The 22,627-nt window shown below is 40.2% G+C and overlaps 1 protein-coding gene across 6 annotated transcripts in view; it reads right to left on the bottom strand.

Annotated features, from left to right (window-relative positions):
- Positions 1–22,571, bottom strand: part of EDRF1 (erythroid differentiation regulatory factor 1) — a 39,519-nt gene extending 16,948 nt beyond the window's left edge. The window contains exons 1-19 of one of the 6 annotated variants that reach the window (XR_013393218.1): positions 22,368–22,570; positions 20,203–20,411; positions 19,486–19,552; positions 17,444–17,569; positions 16,897–17,021; positions 15,150–15,306; positions 12,750–12,851; positions 12,352–12,473; positions 10,259–10,370; positions 9,635–9,782; positions 8,907–9,015; positions 7,814–7,925; positions 6,710–6,970; positions 6,083–6,154; positions 5,839–5,989; positions 5,493–5,681; positions 4,287–4,487; positions 2,907–3,125; positions 1,261–1,484 (exon numbers count right to left, since the gene is read on the bottom strand). Coding sequence is in view for 5 of the 6 variants with exons in the window: in XM_077930348.1 (XP_077786474.1) it covers positions 1,261–1,484; positions 2,907–3,125; positions 4,287–4,487; positions 5,493–5,681; positions 5,839–5,989; positions 6,083–6,154; positions 6,710–6,970; positions 7,814–7,925; positions 8,907–9,015; positions 9,635–9,782; positions 10,259–10,370; positions 12,352–12,473; positions 12,750–12,851; positions 15,150–15,306; positions 16,897–17,021; positions 17,444–17,569; positions 19,486–19,552; positions 20,203–20,411; positions 22,368–22,481 (2,820 nt within the window). In the remaining variant the exon portion in view is untranslated. Of the gene's footprint in view, positions 1–1,260; positions 1,485–2,906; positions 3,126–4,286; positions 4,488–5,492; positions 5,682–5,838; positions 5,990–6,082; positions 6,155–6,709; positions 6,971–7,813; positions 7,926–8,906; positions 9,016–9,634; positions 9,783–10,258; positions 10,371–12,351; positions 12,474–12,749; positions 12,852–15,149; positions 15,307–16,896; positions 17,022–17,443; positions 17,570–19,485; positions 19,553–20,202; positions 20,412–22,367 lie in introns of all 6 variants that reach the window. The other 5 variants (XM_077930348.1, XM_077930349.1, XM_028729960.2 and 2 more) reach the window with 5 other exon arrangements.
- Positions 22,572–22,627: the final 56 nt, after the last annotated feature.

Raw genomic sequence — 22,627 nt, 5'->3', positions numbered from 1 at the left:
AAGCTGGATTTAGAAGAGGCAGAGGAACCAGAGACCAAATTGCAAACATGCACTGGATTATGGAGAAAGCTAGAGAGTTCCAGAAAGACATCTACTTCTGCTTCATTGACTATGCAAAAGCCTTTGACTGTGTTGACCACAGCAAACTATGGCAAGTTCTTAAAGAAATGGGAGTGCCTGATCACCTCATCTGTCTCCTGAGAAATCTCTATGTGGGACAAGAAGCTACAGTTAGAACTGGATATGGAACAACTGATTGGTTCAAAATTGGGAAAGGAGTACGACAAGGCTGTATATTGTCCCCCTGCTTATTTAACTTATATGCAGAATTCATCATGCGAAAGGCTGGGCTGGATGAATCCCAAGCCGGAATTAAGATCGCCGGAAGAAATATCAACAACCTCAGATATGCAGATGACACAACCTTGATGGCAGAAAGTGAGGAGGAATTAAAGAACCTTTTAATGAGGGTGAAAGAGGAGAGCGCAAAATATGGTCTGAAGCTCAACATCAAAAAAACGAAGATCATGGCCACTGGTCCCATCACCTCCTGGCAAATAAAAGGGGAAGAAATGGAGGCAGTGAGAGATTTTATTTTCTTGGGCTCCATGATCACTGCAGATGGTGACAGCAGTCACGAAATTAAAAGACGCCTGCTCCTTGGGAGAAAGGCGATGGCAAATCTAGACAACATCTTAAAAAGTAGAGACATCACCTTACCAACAAAGGTCCGTATAGTTAAAGCCATGGTTTTCCCAGTAGTGATGTATGGAAGTGAGAGCTGGACCATAAAGAAGGCTGATCGCCGAAGAATTGATGCTTTTGAATTATGGTGCTGGAGGAGACTCTTGAGAGTCCCATGGACTGCAAGAAGATCAAACGCATCCATTCTTAAGGAAATCAGACCTGAGTGCTCACTGGAAGGACAGATCGTGAAGCTGAGGCTCCAATACTTTGGCCACCTCATGAGAAGAGAAGACTCCCTGGAAAAGACCCTGATGTTGGGAAAGATGGAGGGCACAAGGAGAAGGGGACGACAGAGGATGAGATGGCTGGATAGTGTTCTCGAAGCTACAAACATGAGCCTGACCAAACTGCGGGAGGCGGTGGAAGACAGGAGTGCCTGGCGTGCTCTGGTCCATGGGGTCACGAAGAGTCGGACACGACTAAACGACTAAACAACAACAACAAATCACAGTAGAGACCTACTCTTCTATCTAGGAATTGCAATCAGCTTAAGATGATTGGGGTGGTTGTTACCTTATTATAATAAAGAGCCTCTTCATGGGAAAATTCTCTTTTGAAGTCTACTGCAGCAGCACAGTGAGCATGAGCACAAATCCGCATTAATCTTCCCATATTACATAAGAGAAGAGCAGCATTGGTTGCATCATCAATGGATTCAAAGTTTTGAATCCCTTTTTCAAAACAAGAGAAGCTTTTCTTCCAAAGTTGCTGTTCTGCTGCAGATACAGTTTTGTTCTCTAGAACAGTAGAAAGAGAAAGAGGTACATTTTAAGAAATCAGTAGTATGTGTACTTCCATGGATTAGCTATTTTAATGCCAGTCTTTCTTCTCAGAAATATGGCTTCCAAGATGGCTGCCAGTGAGAAATGTATTATCTCATTTATAGTGGCTCAAAAAGTGCTACATTAAAGGACCTAAATGTAATTTTATAAAACCCATAAGGACAATTGCCTCCAGAAAGGGAAGATGCCTCCAAAGAGAATATTTCACCAACTACTCCAGCATTAAAAAACCTTTAAAAACAAAGTGATTTTAGTTCCCCCATCACTATAAATAACTAATTATATTCAAATTTAGCAAAATCCTGTTGAAGAAACTAGTGCTCAACAGGGAAATTCTTCTTTATTAAATTTGTATACTGACCTTTATGCAAAGGTTCACAACATACAAATACAAAATGAGAACACAAAATACATAATAAAACAAAAGCAAACCAATAACCCCGCCTCCCACAAACACACCGAAAAGCCTATAGAATGCTTAATCAGCCCAAGGCCTGGTTATAAAAAAACATTTAGCCTATATGATTTTCTATGACAATCTTCCCTATGATACATATTCTCTTCTACCTTTTCTGCACAATGTACCCGAAAACACTATTGGTCATATTTATGGCATACAGACTGAAAAAAACAAAAATAAAATCTAGGCCTCTAGCTTATATGTCAGCACTAATTGAGAGAGAGAAAATGTTTCAAATCCTTATCTTCAATTAATTCCAAGTGTTAGTGCCAAACAATTGTACAGGCCAGAGCAGATGTAATGCAGCCTGTCCCTTACCTATGATAAAGGGATGGCACAAGGCTGCAGGGCCACACACTGCATCTGGTTACCCCACCCCACAGCAAAAAAGTTCAAATTTATTTGTCAGTTTTAAAATAAATTACTATGAGTAACCTAAACATTAGTAATGATTACCACTAATGCAAGTTCTATTTAAGCTAGATTTCAACACAGCTTGGCATTCAAGGAAAGTGTCAGGGGAGGAGGAGGAGGAGATCCAATCCCCTGTTCCCAATCATTTTGCTGTGGTTGGTAATGGTTATGTTAAGTCTGCACCAGTCCCTTGTGATGGAAGTGGTTCCATCTCCACTGCAGGGCTTTTGTTTCAATTAACTTTAGGATATATATGGCAGTTTCCAAAAACTGAATTTACTTTGTACTGCACAATAAACCATGATTAGGTTAGCTTCACCGTATCTTCCAATTCTAGTCTTCTTTTCAGATCACTAAAAGTCCAAAAATTAAAACACTGGTAGAAAACTCTCTCTCTCTCTCTCTCTCTCTCTCTCTCTCTCTCTCTCTCTCTCTCGCTGTGTGTGTGTGTGTGTGTGTGTGTGTGTGTGTGTAGATAAATAGAAAGAGATAAATATACTTGCCCCCTCTTTCACTCTGTAAAGCAGCAGCTTGGTTCATGTAAAATACTCCAATTTCATTTCGGATGTTACCCATTCTCTTCAGCACTTGTGTATATTGTTCTGGATTCTGCCCTTTTAAATTACTAAGAAGCAAAATTTCATTAGCTGCCTCATAGCATTTGCAGCTAATTGAAAGCTGGCATTCCAAATCTGTAGACAAGTCAGTAGCCCAAGAAAATACTAGAAGAGAAAATTAACACACCACTGTAAATTTTTGCTGTATCGCTATTTCTAAAGAACCATAAAAGTGTATTCGAAATAACTGACAACAGCCATTCAAGAGATTATAATCTGTGTATAAAGAAGTTTACAGCTTTTAAAAGCTCTGCAAAATGAATGGTTTTGTTATAAAAAATACTTTATATTCATTTAATTTTATGAATGCGGAGAAAACCTTTCTGTGGCCATTTTCATTTTGAGTACTGTCTGGAACATTGTTGCACAAGTGTCCCAAGCATTCATTGCAAAGTGATACTATATTGTTAGAAATAATGAAATTCTCTCTATGCCCTATTCGGGGTGAGTGGGTGTTCAGTTGTGGGGCCACACAGTTAAGCACTCCCCTTGTACAGAGGTTTGATACCCACAGAGGCCCTTCTTTACATGCAGAAAATGGGGCATGGTGACAAGGGCAGGACTAGCTCACCTGGCCCCATAACCCCCATGCCTCAAAGGAGTGGAGCAATTGTCTGAACCCTGCAGCTGTGAAGCCAACACCTGTACTCAGTAGTTTAAGCAGGGGACATCCATAGAGTGAAAACTACCATTCCACAGGGACTTCAGCACTGTCTATATTTGTCTTGTATAGTCTTATCACCACTGTCTGTATTTAGATGCCATGGTAACTTACAGTTTAGTGAGACCTTTAGCAAAAACTGCTGCCAATGGATGAAACCAACAAGGGTCTCCATCCTCTGCCAAGTGTGATACATTTTAAAGTTTATGCAAATATTATTTTGGTCCAGGGCATTTGTCATGTCTTTTAAGAAGACAGAGCAAGGGGAGAAGAAAGGATGGGATCAGCAGCATCTTGACCAAGAATGTTGACTCCACCTGCAAATACCTCTCTCCTATTTTGAACAGGACCTTCCAAAAACTATGCTACAAATATATACAACCCAACCTACAACTGCGTTGATGCCCCTTATGCTTTTACCTTTACCTTTTTGGTTCCACCTGTAGCCTTTGGTTTTAAACATAGCATTATTTTATGTATTGCTTTACAGATTGTTGTGTAGACCACTTTGTGATCCTGTACAGTGAAATATGGTGTATAAACGTCAGGAGTAAATAAAGAACCAATTAGCTGAATACACTGTAATTCAGACGCTAAATCATTACCTTGGCAACTGGATTCTCTGTGAAGACTATGTAGTATTTCCTGATCTTCTTTAGTTTGATAGTTATACTCTTCAAGATATGCAGCTCTGTTGTTTGCATTCTGGGCCAGCATTAGTTGGATATCACCACAAAGAGTTAAACTCTGACAAAGAAACAGGAGTACTTCAGAAAGCATGTTGGTGCAGAGGCAGCAATATGTATCTAGTTGGAGGGAAGTAAGAAAGGAAGCCAGTGAACAGGATGCCTTTTTGATATGAAGCCACACAAAGAAACTGTGCACATGTACGATCTTTTCTGTGAACCACCCTGAGACCTCCAGATATAGGATGGTATATAAATTCAATAAATCCTCCTCCTCATCTTCTGGAAGCATTAATGTATGCATGCTTATTTATACAATTTCAAACTTGTCAACTTAGATTGCCAGTACCAAGCACAGCTGTGTTCTCAAATATTATGATAATGACAACTGTACATTGGCTAGAGCAGGGGTTGTCAACCTGGTCCCTACCACCCACTAGCGGGTGTTTCAGGATTCTAGGTGGGCGGTAGGGGGTTCTACGGCACAAGCTGAATCCTCCTTCCATCGAGCACTGGTGGGAGTTAAGGAAATTTTACCATCAAGAAAGATGCATTAGTGGGCAGTAGGTATAAAAAAGTTGACTACCCCTGGGCTAGAGCAACATTACACACCCAGGTTCTGGGGCTATATCACCTCTTCTTTTCAGCTTTTTATTCAATGTGGTAAAATGCATCACATGTTCCTTGCAATTTCTCTAAGGACATATGAATTCAAAATACCGGAGTGTGAGGGAATGTGCTGGAAGTGTGCTTTTAAAGAAGGCTTTAAAACAGTGCTGGGAAATCTCCAGTCTGTAGGCCTTATTAGGTCTGACCATCTAAAACAAACTCTGGTCAGTTTCTAAATACGTCAACCACAAACCGTGGATTATATAGCTGAATTCTGTAATTAACCAGTGTTAATACACAATATTTTGTCTGTATGTAACAAGTCATGCGTCATGGATGGTGAATCTAAACTCCACCAAAGTTCTTTTCCCAGCTACAGGAGGAGGAGAGGAGGGAAACATGGAAGTCCATAGCAGCTCCTTCTTGTTCATGAATGTAGAGTGCAGACATAGGCTGAGTATTATAACCAATTGCCATTTTATATCTAGAACCTACAATAAAAATATTCCAACTTACCATGGCACTGTAAAGCTAGTTTTATGTACCGTAATGCTCTCCCATATTTCTGAAGACTCACAGCAGCATCAGAGAGAACATAGTAAGCCTTTGAGGATTTCAAGATCAGCTGAAGCTTCATTTTGTACTGCCAAGATCCAGGGATCATTCCTGACTGACTAGAATGTTTAACTTCCCGAAATGAGCCCACTATAATTAGAAAATAAAGCAATTCATTCTTAGGGATCTTTGAATTAAAATTTAGAATATGAACTGGTAAAGGTTCATAGGAACATATATCTATCAAAAAGCTTTTTTTTTTTAACCATTCTACTAAATTTGAGAAGAGAGAGTGAGACAAACTTACTTTTGTCTAAAAACAAGGCCATCTGCTTTTCAAGACACTCAGGTCCAACACTTGTTGATTCATCTTCATACTTTAATGGAATGGGAGTGCTGGGATCTGCGGCAGGAAGATCACTTTCCTTCTTGATGCTGCTGTCTACAGATTTTAAGCCCTGTTATAAACAAAAAGACTTTTAGTTATTATTTGCACTTTCAAAGGATGTTAGGATACAATGCATTAAAACAATTAGTAAAACAAAACTTACCTCAAGAACATAGTTGAGCACTAGTCTGCACCTTTCTTCAGTGTCGTGGCAAACTGGAAATGCACAACTAGGCTGCACAGAAAAGACAAAAGAAAACAGCTCCATTGAATCAGAAGAATTCAACAGAAATTCCTCTCATCAGAAGCCATTAGAGGAATAATCAATGATTATGTTCTCAATAAAGTTAAATCTTTAAAAAGGGCTATGGACTCAGGCTTTCAATATTCTTATTAGGATATAATGAAGCTAAGCTAATGACGACTGAATGAAAACATTTAAATGAGCACCATACTGCAGCCACATCTATTTTCCCAAGACCTACTGCCCTAGTTTGACCCTGGCTATTTTCCTCAAAAACATCACTCAGAAAACCCCGGATCTTCAGAAATAAACTATTAAGAAAAATTATTCACTTTCCACACATTATTCTATGGAAGACAAATACATATATACGGTGAAAATGTCCTACGCCTTCCTCTATATAGCCTTTTTAGTATTGTGGTGATAGCTGGCATTTGAGGGAAAGCTTTATCTCATACTATTTTCCCTGGCAAAGGTATTCTAATTACCACGATTATGTCTTATTACAAAATATAATCTCAATCTTAATTGAGCCAGTTAACTTACACGTATTTGATGAGTAGATTTGTATTTTTCAGGTACAGACAGTTCTCCAACTGATTTTATTACAGCAACTGCTTTGTTGTCATCAGGAGGATCTGAACTGGTACTATAGGAACCATTTTCATCACTATCAGGCATTTCCTCTTCCTCCTCACTGTAGCTTTCATCAGAATTACCATTTAAGGGGAACTCACCACCTTCTTCTTTTTTTGGCTCATCAAGCTGGAACAGTTCTGAGAGCATGTAGTTTGCTGAAGCAATAATCTTGATTCAGAAAAGGGGAAAGATGAATTCAGGTGGTTTCTCAAAGTTATAGACACCAACATTTTTATGCCTTTAAAAGTTTTATGCCTTTAAAAGTTAAGGAAAGGTAAATAATGTGAGGAAGAAAAAAATGAAGCCTCAGGGGCTAGGAAAGGAAGAAAAAAATGGAACTATCAGCCTTGGCTGGAGTGTGGGAAGGGAATAAAGAACAGCCAGGCCTTTTGGGGAGAGAAACACCAGTTCCCAGATTCAGTCGTTGGCATCTGCACTTAGGGCTCCCCTGTTGGAGAGTCACTGGCAAGCACTATAGGCAATACTGAATGAGATGGACCTGACTTTTTAAGAAACTGAGTACAAGGCAGAGATTAAGCCACTTTTTTGATGACCCAGTTTTCTGCTCCAACAGAAGGCACACCACCCTGTTTACAGAAGCCAAATTTCCCTTCTCTCTTGGCCATTCAACTCACCCCTCCCCTAGATCATCACCCATACCCAAATACACACCCTGTACATAGCATGTGGCTCTACCTATTGAACTACCTAAAACGGGAGTGCTTGAGCCCAAGGTTTGCTTCTGATCATTCACATAACGCTAAATGCACATGGTTTGGGATTTCTCCTGAAACTGAATAGAGCAAGAGAGAGGAGTGAATATAATGAATTTTCCAGATGCTTTGCTTAGGGTATATGGATCCTATACTTGTACATTGGAATAAAATGATTAATGCATAATTCATTTAACTATTCTGATGGGGTTAGTTGTGACCTCTCTCTCTGCATGAAGTGATTTCCCTTTAGGTGTCACTGGTATTGGGAACCTTTGCCTCAGAATACAATTCTTACCTGAGGATGTCTACCCTTGTCCAACAACTTCACACAGTTAAGGAGTAATGTTCTGATAGTACCATAATGCTTCCTGTTTTGGTTTTTCTTCAACATCATATTGCAAGCAACTCTAAGAGAAAGTAAAATGAACAGAAAGCAAACTATAAAGGCCCTCTCATACTGACCGTGCAACATCTACTGAAACAACTGTTATCAATTTTGTATTTATTATTTCCAAATTAGCTAGTTTCATATATGGTGTGTTGTATTAAAGATTATTTCAAAACACATTCCCAGAAAAAATCTATTTTGCCTTCGTTGCGACAAAGGCTACATCATACAATTAAATACTGCATCTGGTTCTGGATATAACTATACAGAAATGATAATATCTGGAGGCTATCATGACCTTACTTGACATTGGTCCAATCAAATACTATGTTCTTGCACTTTCTACTTCTGCCCTTCCAACTCAAAACCCCTCGAAGAATTGCATTTAAATATATTGAAAGGTTAAGAGCTCTTCTGCTTCATCAACATGAACACCACCCTTATATTAAAAATTCTCAAATTTAATAATGCTAAGAGAAAGACGGAAACAGAATTTACCCTCTAGTGTAAAAGAATTGTGGAATACAACAAATGAGTAGAAAATGAGGCTTATATATTTTGTACCCCTTTAAGATCAGCTTTACCCTGACATTTGCAGGAGGGTTTTTAAAAAAATCACTCTGATCCCAACACTCTGAAAATTTTCGTGGGACAAATTTTCATCAGCGTGGAGGGACACTGTATTGCTCTGGCTGGCCTTACAGTGAAGCTAAGAAACCACTTTCAGCCCCACTTCACAATAGTTCTCTACCAATATCATGCAGTTCTCCATAGCATCTCCATAGTGACTTCTGCCACCATCCTGCTACAACGGCAAAGTATGCCAGTACGGAAGCAGAGAAATGCTAGCTTTCTTGACTTCCTGCAGTGGGGCTACAAGCCTAGCACTCTACCATGTGTTCTACAGATTGCATAGATTTGGGTTGTAATCCTCAAGCTGAACAGTATCATTCAGACCTTTTCCTGTGTTTATAGTACTAACCATACAAGGCAAACTTACTTGTAAAGAAGAATTGCCACTGGCATCGTGAAGGGGTTTTGGTATTTATCTTCTGTCTCTTCACAGAGAGTGGTCAGGTCATACAGCTTTACGATATCACTTCCACTTGCTGAAAGAAAAATATTTTTTCCGTAAGTGTATGCTTGAAAAAGTATGGGTCCCACAATAAAATAAGGAAAAACTAGAATTTTTGGTCACACTCCAGTATGATCAAACAAGAAAAGAACAACGTGAGACAGAATGGTTAGAGTGATCTCAGTTTAGACTCCCTAATCCTTGCTCCAAGCCCCTCCCTCCTAGCATCACAAAAGTAGGAATGAAGGAAGCACAAAAAACAAGAGGGAGCAACATTCTGTTCCTGTCTGTTGGTACATTCTGCATGTAATAAGATGTTGCTCTTTTCCTGAGCAACCAGAGCAGCCCAAGTTGCTGCCCTTAGTCTAACAGAGCATGGGTCTGTGGCAGGAGCACCAGTGTGTACACAACATGCTGCCACCACATGCTATGGGGAGGGAGGAAGGAAAGAAAGAAAGAAAGAAAGAAAGAAAGAAAGAAAGAAAGAAAGAAGGGAGAGGGCACCATCTACATTGCCAGGTGCCCAGCAGAGACCCTCAGGAAAGAGGCAAAAATACTGGCACCATATATTGCGCAATTGTCTGTGAACCCAGGAGTCTTCCCTACCCTAAATCATGGTAATTCTGAAAGTTAACTTTAAAAAAAATGCTCACCTTTAAACAGCCAATAAGTATGCCCTTCTTTGGTACAGTTAGCTTTCAGAAATGATAAAATATTTTGAGCAATATCTTTTATTACTTTGGTAGAGAAATTTGAGTTTTCCAAGTTGGGTATATCCTCTGTCTTAATCATTTCGTATTTCTAAAACAAACAAAAAACCAATTAGAAGTACTGTTTATGCTACAAGGAAGTCATTGCCTTCCATGCATTCTTAGAATCAGAAAACTGTAGAGTTGGAACATTCCCCTGAGGGTCATCTAGTCCAACCCCCTGCAATGCAGGAATCTGGCCCACAACCTTCTCTGGGTGGGTTTGAACCACCAACCTTCTGGTTAACAGTCATACACACTAACCCAATGCACCTTTCGCATTTTTGTTGTGGTTTAAGAATTTCATTATTAACGTGCCTACTAAAATCTCTTGCCAAGTCTGAATGTGCTTATGAAGTAGTATCAACAAAATATTCCTTTTCAATACACCAATGCAATGATGCCCTAAACTGGTTGCCATCTAAGTGAAAAAAACCTGCTTGAAAACTGTGGCTTAACAATTGTGCAATCATATTTTACTGACCAAGAACAAATACAGTAATCAGAGCAACAGAACTCAAAGCTTACCTGAACAATTCCATTAACATGGAAACACATCACAAGTTCTGGCACATTGCAGATCAAATTGTCCAGCCAATAGTCAATGCCAGTTAGCACATTAATTGGTTTATTGTTATCCCTACAAACAGAAATATATGTAGTGTTATTTCAGTAAAATGAATCAGACTCATTAAAATCTACAAATAGAAACTTTGTTCCCCTTCAGTTAGGTCCAAAATTCAGAGTATCTGTAATAGATTTTAGTCAGTAGGGTACATACAAAGGCTGAGAAAGGCACAAAACACATGGTTTTTAAACAAGAACTGCTTTTTTACTTTCTGGTATTGGCTAAAGCACTGTGTTAAAAGCTTGAGACTGTGAATAAAAAAAGTTTATGAGAAGCATTTCTAAGGCAACACTTTAAGAACCAGTAAGTTAGGGAATCATCTGTAGGGAGAAAGAGTAGTCTCCAGGTGAGGTATAGAGGCCAGAAGTGAGAAAAGCATAAGCCACCACAGTCCAATTGTGCGGAAGAAAGAACTGGGATTACATGTTTACAACACCCCCTATGTGACACACAGCTCTATTTCTCCTTTAAGAACTACAGGTGTGACAGCTGATGACCTGGACTGGTGTCTTGCCTAAGTTATGGACTGGATGAGAGCCAATAAACTGAGGCTTAATCCAAATAAGGCAGAGGCACTGTTACTGGGTGGTTCCCTAGACTGGATAGATGGGAGACTGCCTGTTGTTGATGGGGCTATGCTCCTTCTTAAGGAGCAGATACATAGCTTGGGAGTGCTCCTGGATCCATTGTTGTCACTTGGGGCCCAGGTGGCCTTGGCACAGAGTGCCTTCTGTCAGCTTTGGCTGGTGGCCCAGCTGCACCCCTATCTGGACAGGGATAGCCTAACTTTTGTTGCCTATGCTCTGGTAACCTCTAGGTTACATTATTTGCAATGTGTTCTATACTGAGCTGCCTCTGAAGACGGGTGGGAAACTTCAGCTGGTGCAGAATTCGGCAGTCAGGGCAAGATGGTTTGAGCATATTAACACCATTCCTGGCCTGACTGCACTGGCTGCCCATCAGTTTCCGGGCCCAATTCAAAGTGCTGGACTGCCTCATATGAACTGACTCAGACCCTGCAATCATCATCTGAAGCCCTTCTTCATGTGAATGCTCCATAAGAGATCTAGAGGGTGATAATGCAAGAACAGGCCTTTTCTGTGGGGGCTCCTCATCTGTGGAATGCTCTCTCCAGAGAGGCTTGCCTGGCGCCATCATTACATGTCTTTAGGAGCCAGGCAAAAACATTCCTCTTTACCCATAATCTATGGCCTGTAAAATCTGGGGGAATGCTATTATGAGTATTTTTAAAATTATACTGTGTATTATTATGTCATGTATTATGTCTTTATTATGAAGATGTGTAAATTATGTTTTTAATGTTGTACACCAACCTGGGATCTTTGGATAAAGAGTAGTATATAAATTGAATAAATAATAATAATAAATATTTGGGGGAAATACATGGGAAAGAATACAAAACAACAGGAGCAGGGAGTGTCATCAAATACAGGAAATAAATCTATCAAGGCTTTTTAAACAGGCAATATTTTGATTTCCACCCTAGTCTCTCTCAAAATCTCAAGGCAGATTGCAAATGTGAGATTAATTAAAATATTGTATTTCCAGGTAAGCATGCATAGGACTGTGGCCTTATAAAGTCTTTATAACACTTTACAGATGAAGGTTTGTTTAAAGGTTTCAAAATAACTCTGATAACTTCTCAAAGTAGTCAAGAAGTCAAATCAAGATTAAATGTATGGGGCTATAGCCATACTCAAAGTAGGCCCACTGAAATCAATGGGTCTACTCTGAGTATGGCCACTCTGAGTAGACTCTGGCCCTCAAGTTAGTGGGAACTCAGAATCTTTATCAGACAACAGAACGATTGCCAGAGACGGAATGGTGGTGATAGGTACCCCATAGTATAAACAGTATCCCAGCTCACAAAACCACGATTAATCATCATGCTAGACACACAGAATGAACCAAACAGCAAAACTAGCCTGCTTTATAGATATGTTGCACAGATTTTAAGTGTTTAGTAATTCACCTGAGACGCAAGCTCACAGCTGGGTATCTTCCTCCTCCAAATATAGGCATATTTGATCCAACCAACATGTGAATATCTTCAAATGTCCACAAGATGTTCCGAACAAAGTCATTTTTAAGACCCTTTAAATGTGCAGAGGAAATAGCGAAGCATTTGAAACCATTCTCTTTACACAAAGAAAAATACAATACAGCCTGCATATATGCAATAAAGAAAATTTCAAGGAAAGAAAATTAAGTACAGCACATAATGACTATGCTGGTCATTCACAATAAAGATCAAGATCACAGATGTCACAAAACAATTGGTACAAGTGAAATTTCTCTCTCAGCTACCCTGTAGATCAAACTGAGTAAGGGGATTGTACTTTTTAGATCAGATGGCACATAAAACCATACCTGACTGTTTCCCCCGTCACTGAACAAAGTAGATAGGTTTTGTTCTTTGGGGACTGAGGACACATCCCCCACTACATATGAGGGTTCAAGAGGCACACTTCCCTGTGAAAAGCACAAGGATATAAGTGATTCTACTGCTGAGAGTAAGTAAGCTTGGTTTAAGTAACGTATGTAGCAGATGATCAAACTGTCAAAGGTTTTGTTCACTGTGCAACCACCCTGCGCTGGGGCAAATTATTGAGGTGAATCGGAGTGATTTTACCCCTCCCCAAGTCAGACCACCACTTACAAATCAGATCAGGGCCCCCACAAAACCACTCAGTATTTCTGTTTGTTATATTTCTATGCCTTCCTATTTCTCTATGAGTCTCTCCTCTAGGACAATGAGCTTTGCAAGAAAATGCTGCCTGTAGAGCACTGAAGATTTCTGAATTTTTTATTTTTTATTTGTTAAAGATGAGAAGTGGTTGATTTTTTTTTAAAAAAAGATTAAAGTTTCATTTAACTTTTTTTAAAAAAATAATCATATGCTACTCTGCTTGAGGGGGGAAAATCCTCCAGAGCTATTCAACAGACAGCATAGGGACAGATTGATCCTGTAATACATTTTGGAGGATGTGTCCTTCCAACACAAACAAGTACTGGAAAGACTTCTGGCTAGTTTGAAGATGCAAAGTTTTCTAAAGAGTACACACAACACTTAGCCAGCTTTCAATTATTTAAAGCTAAGAAACAAACAAACAACTGCTCCCCCCCCCCCAAAAAATGAAACTAATATGGATCTTACACTTTTAGTGGGCCTAATAAAGGAATTTCCCTAATAAGAGTTATGGAGGAATTTCTTTTGTCTCTCCCACAGAAGCTCCCAGACCTGCAGTTTGGCAAGCTCAATCCATTCTGAAGAAGTTCCTGTGCCTGCAAATTACATTTGCTTCTGGCAAAAGGAAAAAGTTGTATAAAACCCTCATATAGCTCTGGTAAAAATATTACTCAAAATTTAGTTTGAGCCAGTTCTGCCAAACAAACAAACAAACAAACGAAAAAGCAACGAACGTCAACTCCAACTGCACCACAACAGAAAGCAGAGTCCATCTTTCTCAAATCTTCTCTCACAACTTTTTTCTATGTGAGAAAACTGATCAACAAGCTTTGTCATCTGTGCTGAAACGCATTCGAACCAAACCATAAGCAGTACAATCCAAAGCATGCTAACTAAGAAGTACGTCACAGTGACTTCAGCAGGACTTTCCCAAAATTATGTGTGCATTCAGGACTAGCATCAGGATTTGTTGTGTTCCCTCTCCCCATGGACAGAGGCAGGCAGCTGCAACTGTTGCTTGCTGCCAAACAGCCACCAAAGTGGACCGTGAAAATGTCTCCTGCAAGGAGCAACCATTACCATCAACAGAGGAAGACAGTAGGAAATCACTAGCTTACTTTGGCAAACAGGTAACCAGCAATAGTGACTAGCAGCAACCATCCATGTTCCCTCTCAAGTGATAGCTGCTTCTGCTTCTAACAGCCACCACGACTCATTCAGTGGCAGATGAACTAACGGCGGCAGCAGCAGCAGCTGCTACTGCTTTACCCTCTACTGCTCAGGAAAATGTGCAGGGGGGAGAACTGGAGGAGCCACTGTCACCACCATGGGAAATACACACATTGATGGGAGCAGAGGACAGAAGTTAGGCCCAAACACAATCACCACAAAGGCAGGAACAGGCAGCAGTGGCAGCTAAGACAGTAGAGTCACGGGCTTGCAATAAAGCCTCTCCATAGGTACATAGCAATGCTGAAACATGGTGAACTGTATATGCAAGATTGCACTCTAAATATTCGCTCTCAGTTTCGTACCACCTGACCCCTTCTGAATAGTAACTGTTTATGTAAAGTAAACTAAGATTTCATGGGAAACTATTTTACAGTACAGTGGTGCCTCACAAGACGAAATTAATTTGTTCCGCGAGTTTTGTCGTCTTGCGATTTTTTTCGTCTTGCGAAGCACGGTGTCGGGAAAGTTTTGGAAAAGCTTCAAAAATCACCAAAGTCTTTAAAAACCTCAAAAAAGGCTACCACACCGCGTTCTATGAGTTGCTCCTCGAAGTCAAGTCGCAACTGTATTAACGGTGTTAAGAAAAAGGAAACAAACTTGCAAGACGTTTCCGTCTTGCGAAGCAAGCCCATAGGGAAAATCGTCTTGCGAAGCAGCTCAAAAAACAAAAAACCCTTTCGTCTTGCGAGTTTTTTGTCTTGTGAGGCATTCGTCTTGCAAGGTACCACTGTATTTGGACTGGGCACTGCAAAATAATTTTTTACTCTTAGTATATTGCCACCATCTATACAAGCACGCCTATGAAGCATCAAGACTGCTTTTCTAAGTAAGGCACCTGCCAAATTAACCTGATTAGAAGCACTTGCATCTTCAGAAAGTGAGGAAGGCATTTCAAAAGGGGCTGGCCAAGAAACCCGTCCTGCTTCGGCAGTTTGATCTTCAGTTGTTTCTTCCTGATGTTGCTCTTCAGGAGGAACAGGCTGAGCAGCTCCATCACCATTGATGCTAACAAAACAGACATTATAATTTTAGTCAGAAACTTCTCAACCTGTACCATTTAACATTGAGTATTTGTTTATTGATACTATCAATATGATATCAAAATCAAACACATCTGGGACTCTTTTCGCATCTTATTATTTGCTATCATCTATTTTGATTTCCAGAAGCAGAGAATAGCAACATTGGGGCTTTTGGCCACCCAATGTGTCTGTCAGTACAGTATTTGTTTCCCCCCATGTAGTATTTTCTTAAATTTAAATTTTACAAAAAAGAAAATAAAAGAAAACAACTGTAGTATAGTACAGATGAAGATCACAGCAGCATAATGCAATGATTCATGATACAGGTAAGTCCAAATATAGTAGTATATCTTTTCAGTGCAAACAATTCTGAAAAAAGCTAAGAGATGTCAAATATTGAGAGTTCCTTATTTGATTTCTTTTATGTGCTATTAAAATAATGGCCAACACTAAACATCCTGATCTGTTTCCTACAACCTTTCCTTATTTATCCTCAACATTTCCTGACATGACCCTGCTTTTTTTAATTGCTGTTTTAACAGATTTAATTGCTGTGCTGTTTTTCTGCACATTTTACTTGTGGACGTTCATTTTAATGTTGTGATAAAATTGTTTTATCTTGTGTTTAAATTATGTGCATACCTTTATTGTAATTGATTTTATTCGGTAAACTGCATGGAAGCCACCTTGGTAATTAAGCAGTATATAAATTAACCACCACCAACGATATGGACTTTGCTATTTTCATAGCTGTCACACATGGTTCAATCTTTTTACTGAGCTTTCTACCACAACCACTGCTAGCTCAGACCCATTCAGGGTATATGTGAATTGGGGGCGGAGGTTACCCAAATATATATCACTTTACACTCACTGACAATGAACACATTTTCCTCTTGATGCCTATTGATATCCTTTGGAGCGCCTTACAATCCCCTTTTGGTCTTTACCATCCTGAATAATGTAGCATCAGCAGCAAACTTAGCCATCTCACTGCTCAGCCCTAACTCAAGATCATTTAATTCCCTTAGCTCTTACAGTTGTCCCTTAGGGGAAAAATGGAATTAAAAATAAATCATGTTCAAAACCCCAAATTTTAAAGCCCCCCATTTTTTACCACGCAGTTTCAAACAGCTGCACACTCATGGGTGTTTTAAGCTCTCCCTTTTGCAGCAGGCCCTTGCACTTCTCCAATATTCTTTTAAAAGTTTATATTCTGCTCCCCCCCCCAAAAGAAATCCACAGCAGCCTACAACAATAAAGTATACATTGTGAAAGACAAAAATGAGGATGGGGAATGCTCTCTGGTGGCAAACCGTGAGGAATGAGTCAAGAAGATCACTTTGCACTTGCTTTTGTCTGCATTTCAGCTAATGTTCAAGAACAATGAACTGGTTGCTAAATTCCAAAAGGCCAGCCATATTAGTCTTCTGTAGCAAAAAGACTTCTGGCACACGTTTTGAAAAACTTGTTTTTACTTCAGGTGTAGACACATAGCAGGAAAAACACAAAGCAGACCAATTAATTTTGATAAAACAGAACAGAGTTTATGGGGGAAAATTACAAAAGATACCTGTAGTATAAAAATTTGGAAAGTATAGCTTTCTGGTACCAGTGTTCTTTGCTCTTCTTCTTTCGTTGCCACTTCTGATCTATTAATCTCTGGTAGAATTCCTTTAACCATGTCCAATCTCCAGTCTAAGTAATATAAATAACAAAGCATACAATTAATATTGTAAAGTGTTTTAGTTTAGTGAATAGGATATTGTATAAAATAAAGCATTTCATATCTATTTTAAAGAGTTACATTTTTACAACTTCAACATCTAAGTTCTTAAATAATCGTTTTAGTGTATATTTCAAAGAACACGATACTTGCATTCCATTTTAAGAAACAGTACTAAATGTAAAACAAAGTGGTTCTATGAAGATCAAGCACTGATGGACATTTTCTGGGTCATAATCCAAGATTTATCAAACTCTCCAGCATAGCTATTGTATTGCTACGCAGATAGCTACGCATCCATAATTCCTATAATGTCCTTGAGGGAAAAGGCAACATTAAACAAGAAATAGAAACACTATATGGCCAAAGAAATAACTACGACAAAGTTTATCACCTGTGATGATCTCATAAAGAGCTCTTGAATATCTAGATCATCTAGTAAGAGAGTCCTCCCAATCCGATGCACTGCCATACTGACATGAGATTTGCTGTATGGTATCTTAAGAAGCTTTTTAATATTCTGCAGAGTGAAAGATAGACAAACCTTTCCGTTCATTTTCAAACATTAAAGTACATTTTCTACATGGGTCAAAATGGACAGTAATACATTTAATAAAAGCATCAACTTTAGACCACAGTTACCACATCCTATACAGTGGTACCTTGATACTCGAATGGCTTGGCTCCCAAACAAATTCTCTCCCGAATGTCGCAAACCTGGAAGTGTTTCGGTTTTGCAAGCCTTTTTCGGAAACTGAACTTCTGACATGGCTTCCATTTGAGTGCAGGAAGTTACTGCAGCCAATCAGAAGCTGTGCCTTGGTTTTTGAATGGTTTCAGGAGTCGAACGGACTCCCAGAGTGGATTAAGTTCGTGAACCAAGGTACCACTGTATCTCAGGGTGTTTCAATGTGTGGCTGAAGGGCCACGTGCCTTTTTGGCGGCCCTCAAGGTTTTTCTTGGCAGCCCTCAGCAACATTTCTCTCTCTCTCTCTCTCTCTCTCTCTCACACACACACACACACACACACACAGCCTGGGGGGTGGGGTGTCAAATCTGCCCTTGCAATATGCTCTTCCATGCACAACAAGGTAGTGTGTGGCCTGTGGGTTCTATGTCAAAGTACTCTTGCGGCCCACCTGGTATGAAAAGTTGGGCTGCTCTGCTTGGCAAACCAGAATCAGACAGTAGAAGACCTCCAATGTCCGATGAGTGGACTTCTGCTCATGCAACAGAACTTACTTTTCTCTGTCCCACCCGCCCTATCCAAATATACTCCAATTAACTATGGTTTGACAAGATGTCTGAGTTGACAGATGACAGTTATGGGTCCTTGCTGTACCTAGAGACTGGAGTGCTGATCAAATTAAAAATGAAGCAAAAAAGCAGCCATGAAACATAGCTTGTCTGAATATGAGAAAGGTCAAATCATGGTTTGGGGTGAGTTAATGTCAGAGTTGAAAAAGTGATGCATCAACTTTTGATGGGTGGGGAAAGGAGAGTTTCTAATCCTCCTGCTTGTAATCTTCTAATCCTCACCTGGTAAAAGGGAATTTCATATGTGAAGCAGCAGTCATGGATACTCAAAGTAAAGTTACAGCCTCTCTTACTTGTGTAATATAGATATCTGAACTGGCACAACAGCAACTGGATACTTTCAACTCTTATTTGATCTTTCAGTGATACATTTACAAGAGTCAATAATACTAAAAGTAGGATTTAATTAATATTTTAGCCACTAACAGTACCATTATAATGTGTAAATATGTGAGAAAATTCAAGGAGCCTGTGACAGCTCCATGAGGGAGAGTTCTAATTTCAGAAATGATGACACAAACTGCTTAAAACAATTATTACTATATGATGCCCATCCCTGCTCTTCAGCAGTTTATAAAAACTTTAATTTATACTTCGAAGTGGATCAGAATTTCGGCTGCTCTGCTTTGTAGCTCCCTGTCCATATGCACATACCAGAAGTGTTGAAAGTGATATGGGAGAATGCAGACAGAAGGAGGAATCACAAACATCACCAACACGTACACTTCTATTTACAGAAGCTCTGCTTGATGCAAGCCCCTTGAATGAACAGAATGGCACTTTTGTATCCCACCCATTATATAATAGATGACACTTACACATTCTTAAATTAGATGCCATGCACTAAGCCACTATTCTTCTAAAAAGCAATATAAAATCTCAATACTGACAGAAGTACACCTTTCATGCTGTCAACACATTGTGAGATTGCTGATACATGATACATTAATGCAGGTAAAATTGTTGAATAAAAGTAAAGCATATAGTTATCAAAATCACAACCCAGTTCATTATGACTATTCATCAAAAGACTCTCTTTTCCAAGGGTAAGAGCTTTAAAAAACTTAATTTCATTAATAACAACTTTGAGTTAAGTCTTTGTTTGCAATGTATACATACCTCAGAATCAGATACAACATCCACATCATTTCCAATTGAGTCAATAAAATCGTACGCCATGCCAAAGCTATTTTTAAAAATAAAAAATATATAAACTGTAACATTAAAAGTAACTAGAATTACATTCTATTGAAGCAGAATTGTATTAGTTGAAGTACTGTATGTATAAATAAATAAATAAATAGGTATATGTCAAATCATCATTACAAATCTATTACATAGCAATATTTCTCTCTCTCTTAGTGTTGGATCCAGATATCCTTGAGTGGAACTCAACTCATGAAAGGGTAAAATGATATTTTTGCCAAAATCACTTGGGTCAGAGGACCTGAGGACTTTCTGGAAGAATGTGTGATGCCACAGGAAGCAGTAAAAATAGCTTCTCCATAATTCTGTAAGCAAAAGCATCTGCTGTATTCACAGACTCTTTCGTAAATGAAAAGAAAAGCTCCCCTTGCCAAATAGTTGATAGGAAATAGGATACACAAATACTACCTAACTAGCTTCATTTTTTTTTAAAAAAAGAAAATTAAAATGTTTGATATTTTTGTAACCTTTTGATTTTATGAAAGTATGTATGTTATCTTTTTTTAATAGTTAAGTACTCTGACTAACTTGTCACATTTCTTTAAGTAGTATTTCATTATTTGCTTTTAATCAAACTTGGGCAACTTTTCTATAGGTTGAGTGGGGATAAATAATATTTCCAATATTTACCTTGAAAATGGCTTGCCCTTCTTGCTATTACCAAGAATAGTTGCCCCTGCTGGTCCCAGTTTGGCACTTTCGCGTAACCAATTCGCTGGCGGAAGTTTCAGATCAGTCTTCTCCTGAAGGCGGGCAAATGCTGCTTGTGGTGGAGCAGATGAATACTTTACCACAGCACTGCTCTTCACTTCATTGCCCCCAAGAAACAGCACAGAACCCTAATTTGCACAAACAATAAATAGTTTGGTTAGAATAAGGAGATCAGAGTACAATTACAGGTATTATTACATCCTGCTTGTATTATATTTTTCCATTCAATAAAAAGTCCTGCACGCCCAAACTCTGCCCAGACAATCTGCCAACTATATTTATAATGGCTTGTTTTTTAAAGTTTAGATCAGGGGTCAGCAAACTTTTTCAGCAGGGGGCTGGTCCAATGTCCCTCAGACCTTGTGGGGGGGCAGCCTATATTTGGGGGTGGGGAATGAACATACTCCTATGCCCCACAAATAACCCAGAGATGCATTTTAAATAAAACATTCTACTCATGTAAAAGCATGCTGATTCCCGGACTGTCCGCGGGGCGGATTTAGAAGGTGATTGGGCCAGATCTTGCCCCCAGGCCTTAGTTTGCCTACCCATGGTTTAGATGCAGCTTTGTATGAATGTATCATGTTTTCCTACAACTACATTTGAGAAATGGTGCACACCAAATTTTCTCATGATCTCCTTGCTTGTGTACTCTGCACCTAAAGAGGCAGTAATTTATAGTATGTGGGTGGAACAAGAGTGACCCACTGCAGCTATTCAAAGTCTATGAGAAACCCACACAAATCACTCTCACTCCAAGGTTCAGAGAAAACTCATCCCCTGTAGGAATGCCTTTAACTCCCTTGTCTGGTGAGTGCTGAACTAAGGCAATGACACCCCAACACATAATAATTTAGTGTCTCCATTTCACAGCACTTCCTTCTTTCGTAAAAAGATCCCCCACAAAATACAAAGTCGAAAGGTCCTCATCAAACCAGTAATGAAGAGAGCGGTTGTTATTTGTGCAGCCTCAGAAAGATTTCATGCATTCACCACTGTACAGTGGTGAAGAGATGTTACGTAGGTATTCCAATCGTATTGTTCAGCTAAGTGATGCGAGTCACAACCTTCAATAAAGAAGCTAACCCATGAGCCTAACTCCTTGGCAAGGCTGCCCTGCACCTCCAGCTGCTATGGGCCTGTATGGCACCAAACTTCCCTAAGGAAGTAAGACCTTTCAGGGGTGGGGAGAGGGCAAACATGGCAAAACCATCTAGGGCTCCCCAACATGAGGTGCCCCACATAGTGCATAGCTGTCAACTTTCAGATTTGAAAATAAGGGATCTGCAGCCTCACCTGTCCCGGGGACAGTCTACGGGATATCTAACAATCCGGGATAGCAACGGGAACCAGCGGGAAACGGCGCTCGAATAAGGGAATTTCCCGCAAAAAAGGGGAAGGTTGACAGCTATGACATAATGCTATGGCCACTGTGCCGTGTGTCTACTAACCACAATGCAAGATTACAATGAGCAAAGCAGGGGCAACCACCAAGACGCACCTAAAGCCATTTCAGGAATGCCATTTAGTACACTCACAGGGCTACAGAATAAAAATAGCTCCGTCTTTAAAAGAAACAGTTTTGTTACACAATTGCTGTGTATTCTTTTGACCTTTCGGTATCGGTCCTTTCACAGCATCCCCCTTCCTACTCTTACCCACTTACCAGCTGCCAGCAGTGAACACAAAAACGGTACAAGTGCAACTATGACAGGAAAAAAGGAGGGGAACACGACAGGGGTGGCAGGGAGACACGACATTAGAAATTCGTCACTTCGCTTATTTGGAGGCACAGCTGAAAGTGAACTCTGACTTCAACTCTCTCTCTCTCCCAGGAGGGTCCCAACCTTGAACTCGAAGCGTGTGAGGAGAAACGGGCGCTCATTCACGCATTGCCCCCTCTCCTTTCCTTTAAGACGGCGACGTGGGGGGGGGGGTCCGACACGCGGGTTCCACGTTAATTTGGCAACGTGGGTAAGTGACTATGGCGGGGAGACACCGAAAGCCCAGAGGCCAGGGAGGGTGCGCTGTGTGGGAGCGCGCGCGCGTAAAGGTCAACAGCCGCCTACGCGGAGTGAGGGTACCTGATTCGGCTCTTCTCGCTCCCCCTTCAGCGACGCCGAGCCAGGCGCGGGTGCCCCCGGGTCGCTTTTCCCCGCTAGGCCCGACTCGGCCCCTGCTCCCCGGGGGTCCCCCATTCGCTTTGCTCCTCCGGCAGCGGCGACCGCGGAGACAACCGGAAGTTCACTGGCTTCCCCGAGAGGAGATTCCGGCGACCTAGGAAGAAAACCGGAAGGAGCTCGAAGCTACCACGCACACCTAGGCTCCGCCCCCTCCCTTCCGT

This window comes from Podarcis muralis, chromosome 6 (genome assembly GCF_964188315.1).
Source record: "Podarcis muralis chromosome 6, rPodMur119.hap1.1, whole genome shotgun sequence".
NCBI lineage: Eukaryota > Metazoa > Chordata > Lepidosauria > Squamata > Lacertidae > Podarcis > Podarcis muralis.
The sequence above is the reverse complement of the archived record's forward strand: the minus strand, read 5'-3'. Positions and strand labels throughout refer to the sequence as shown.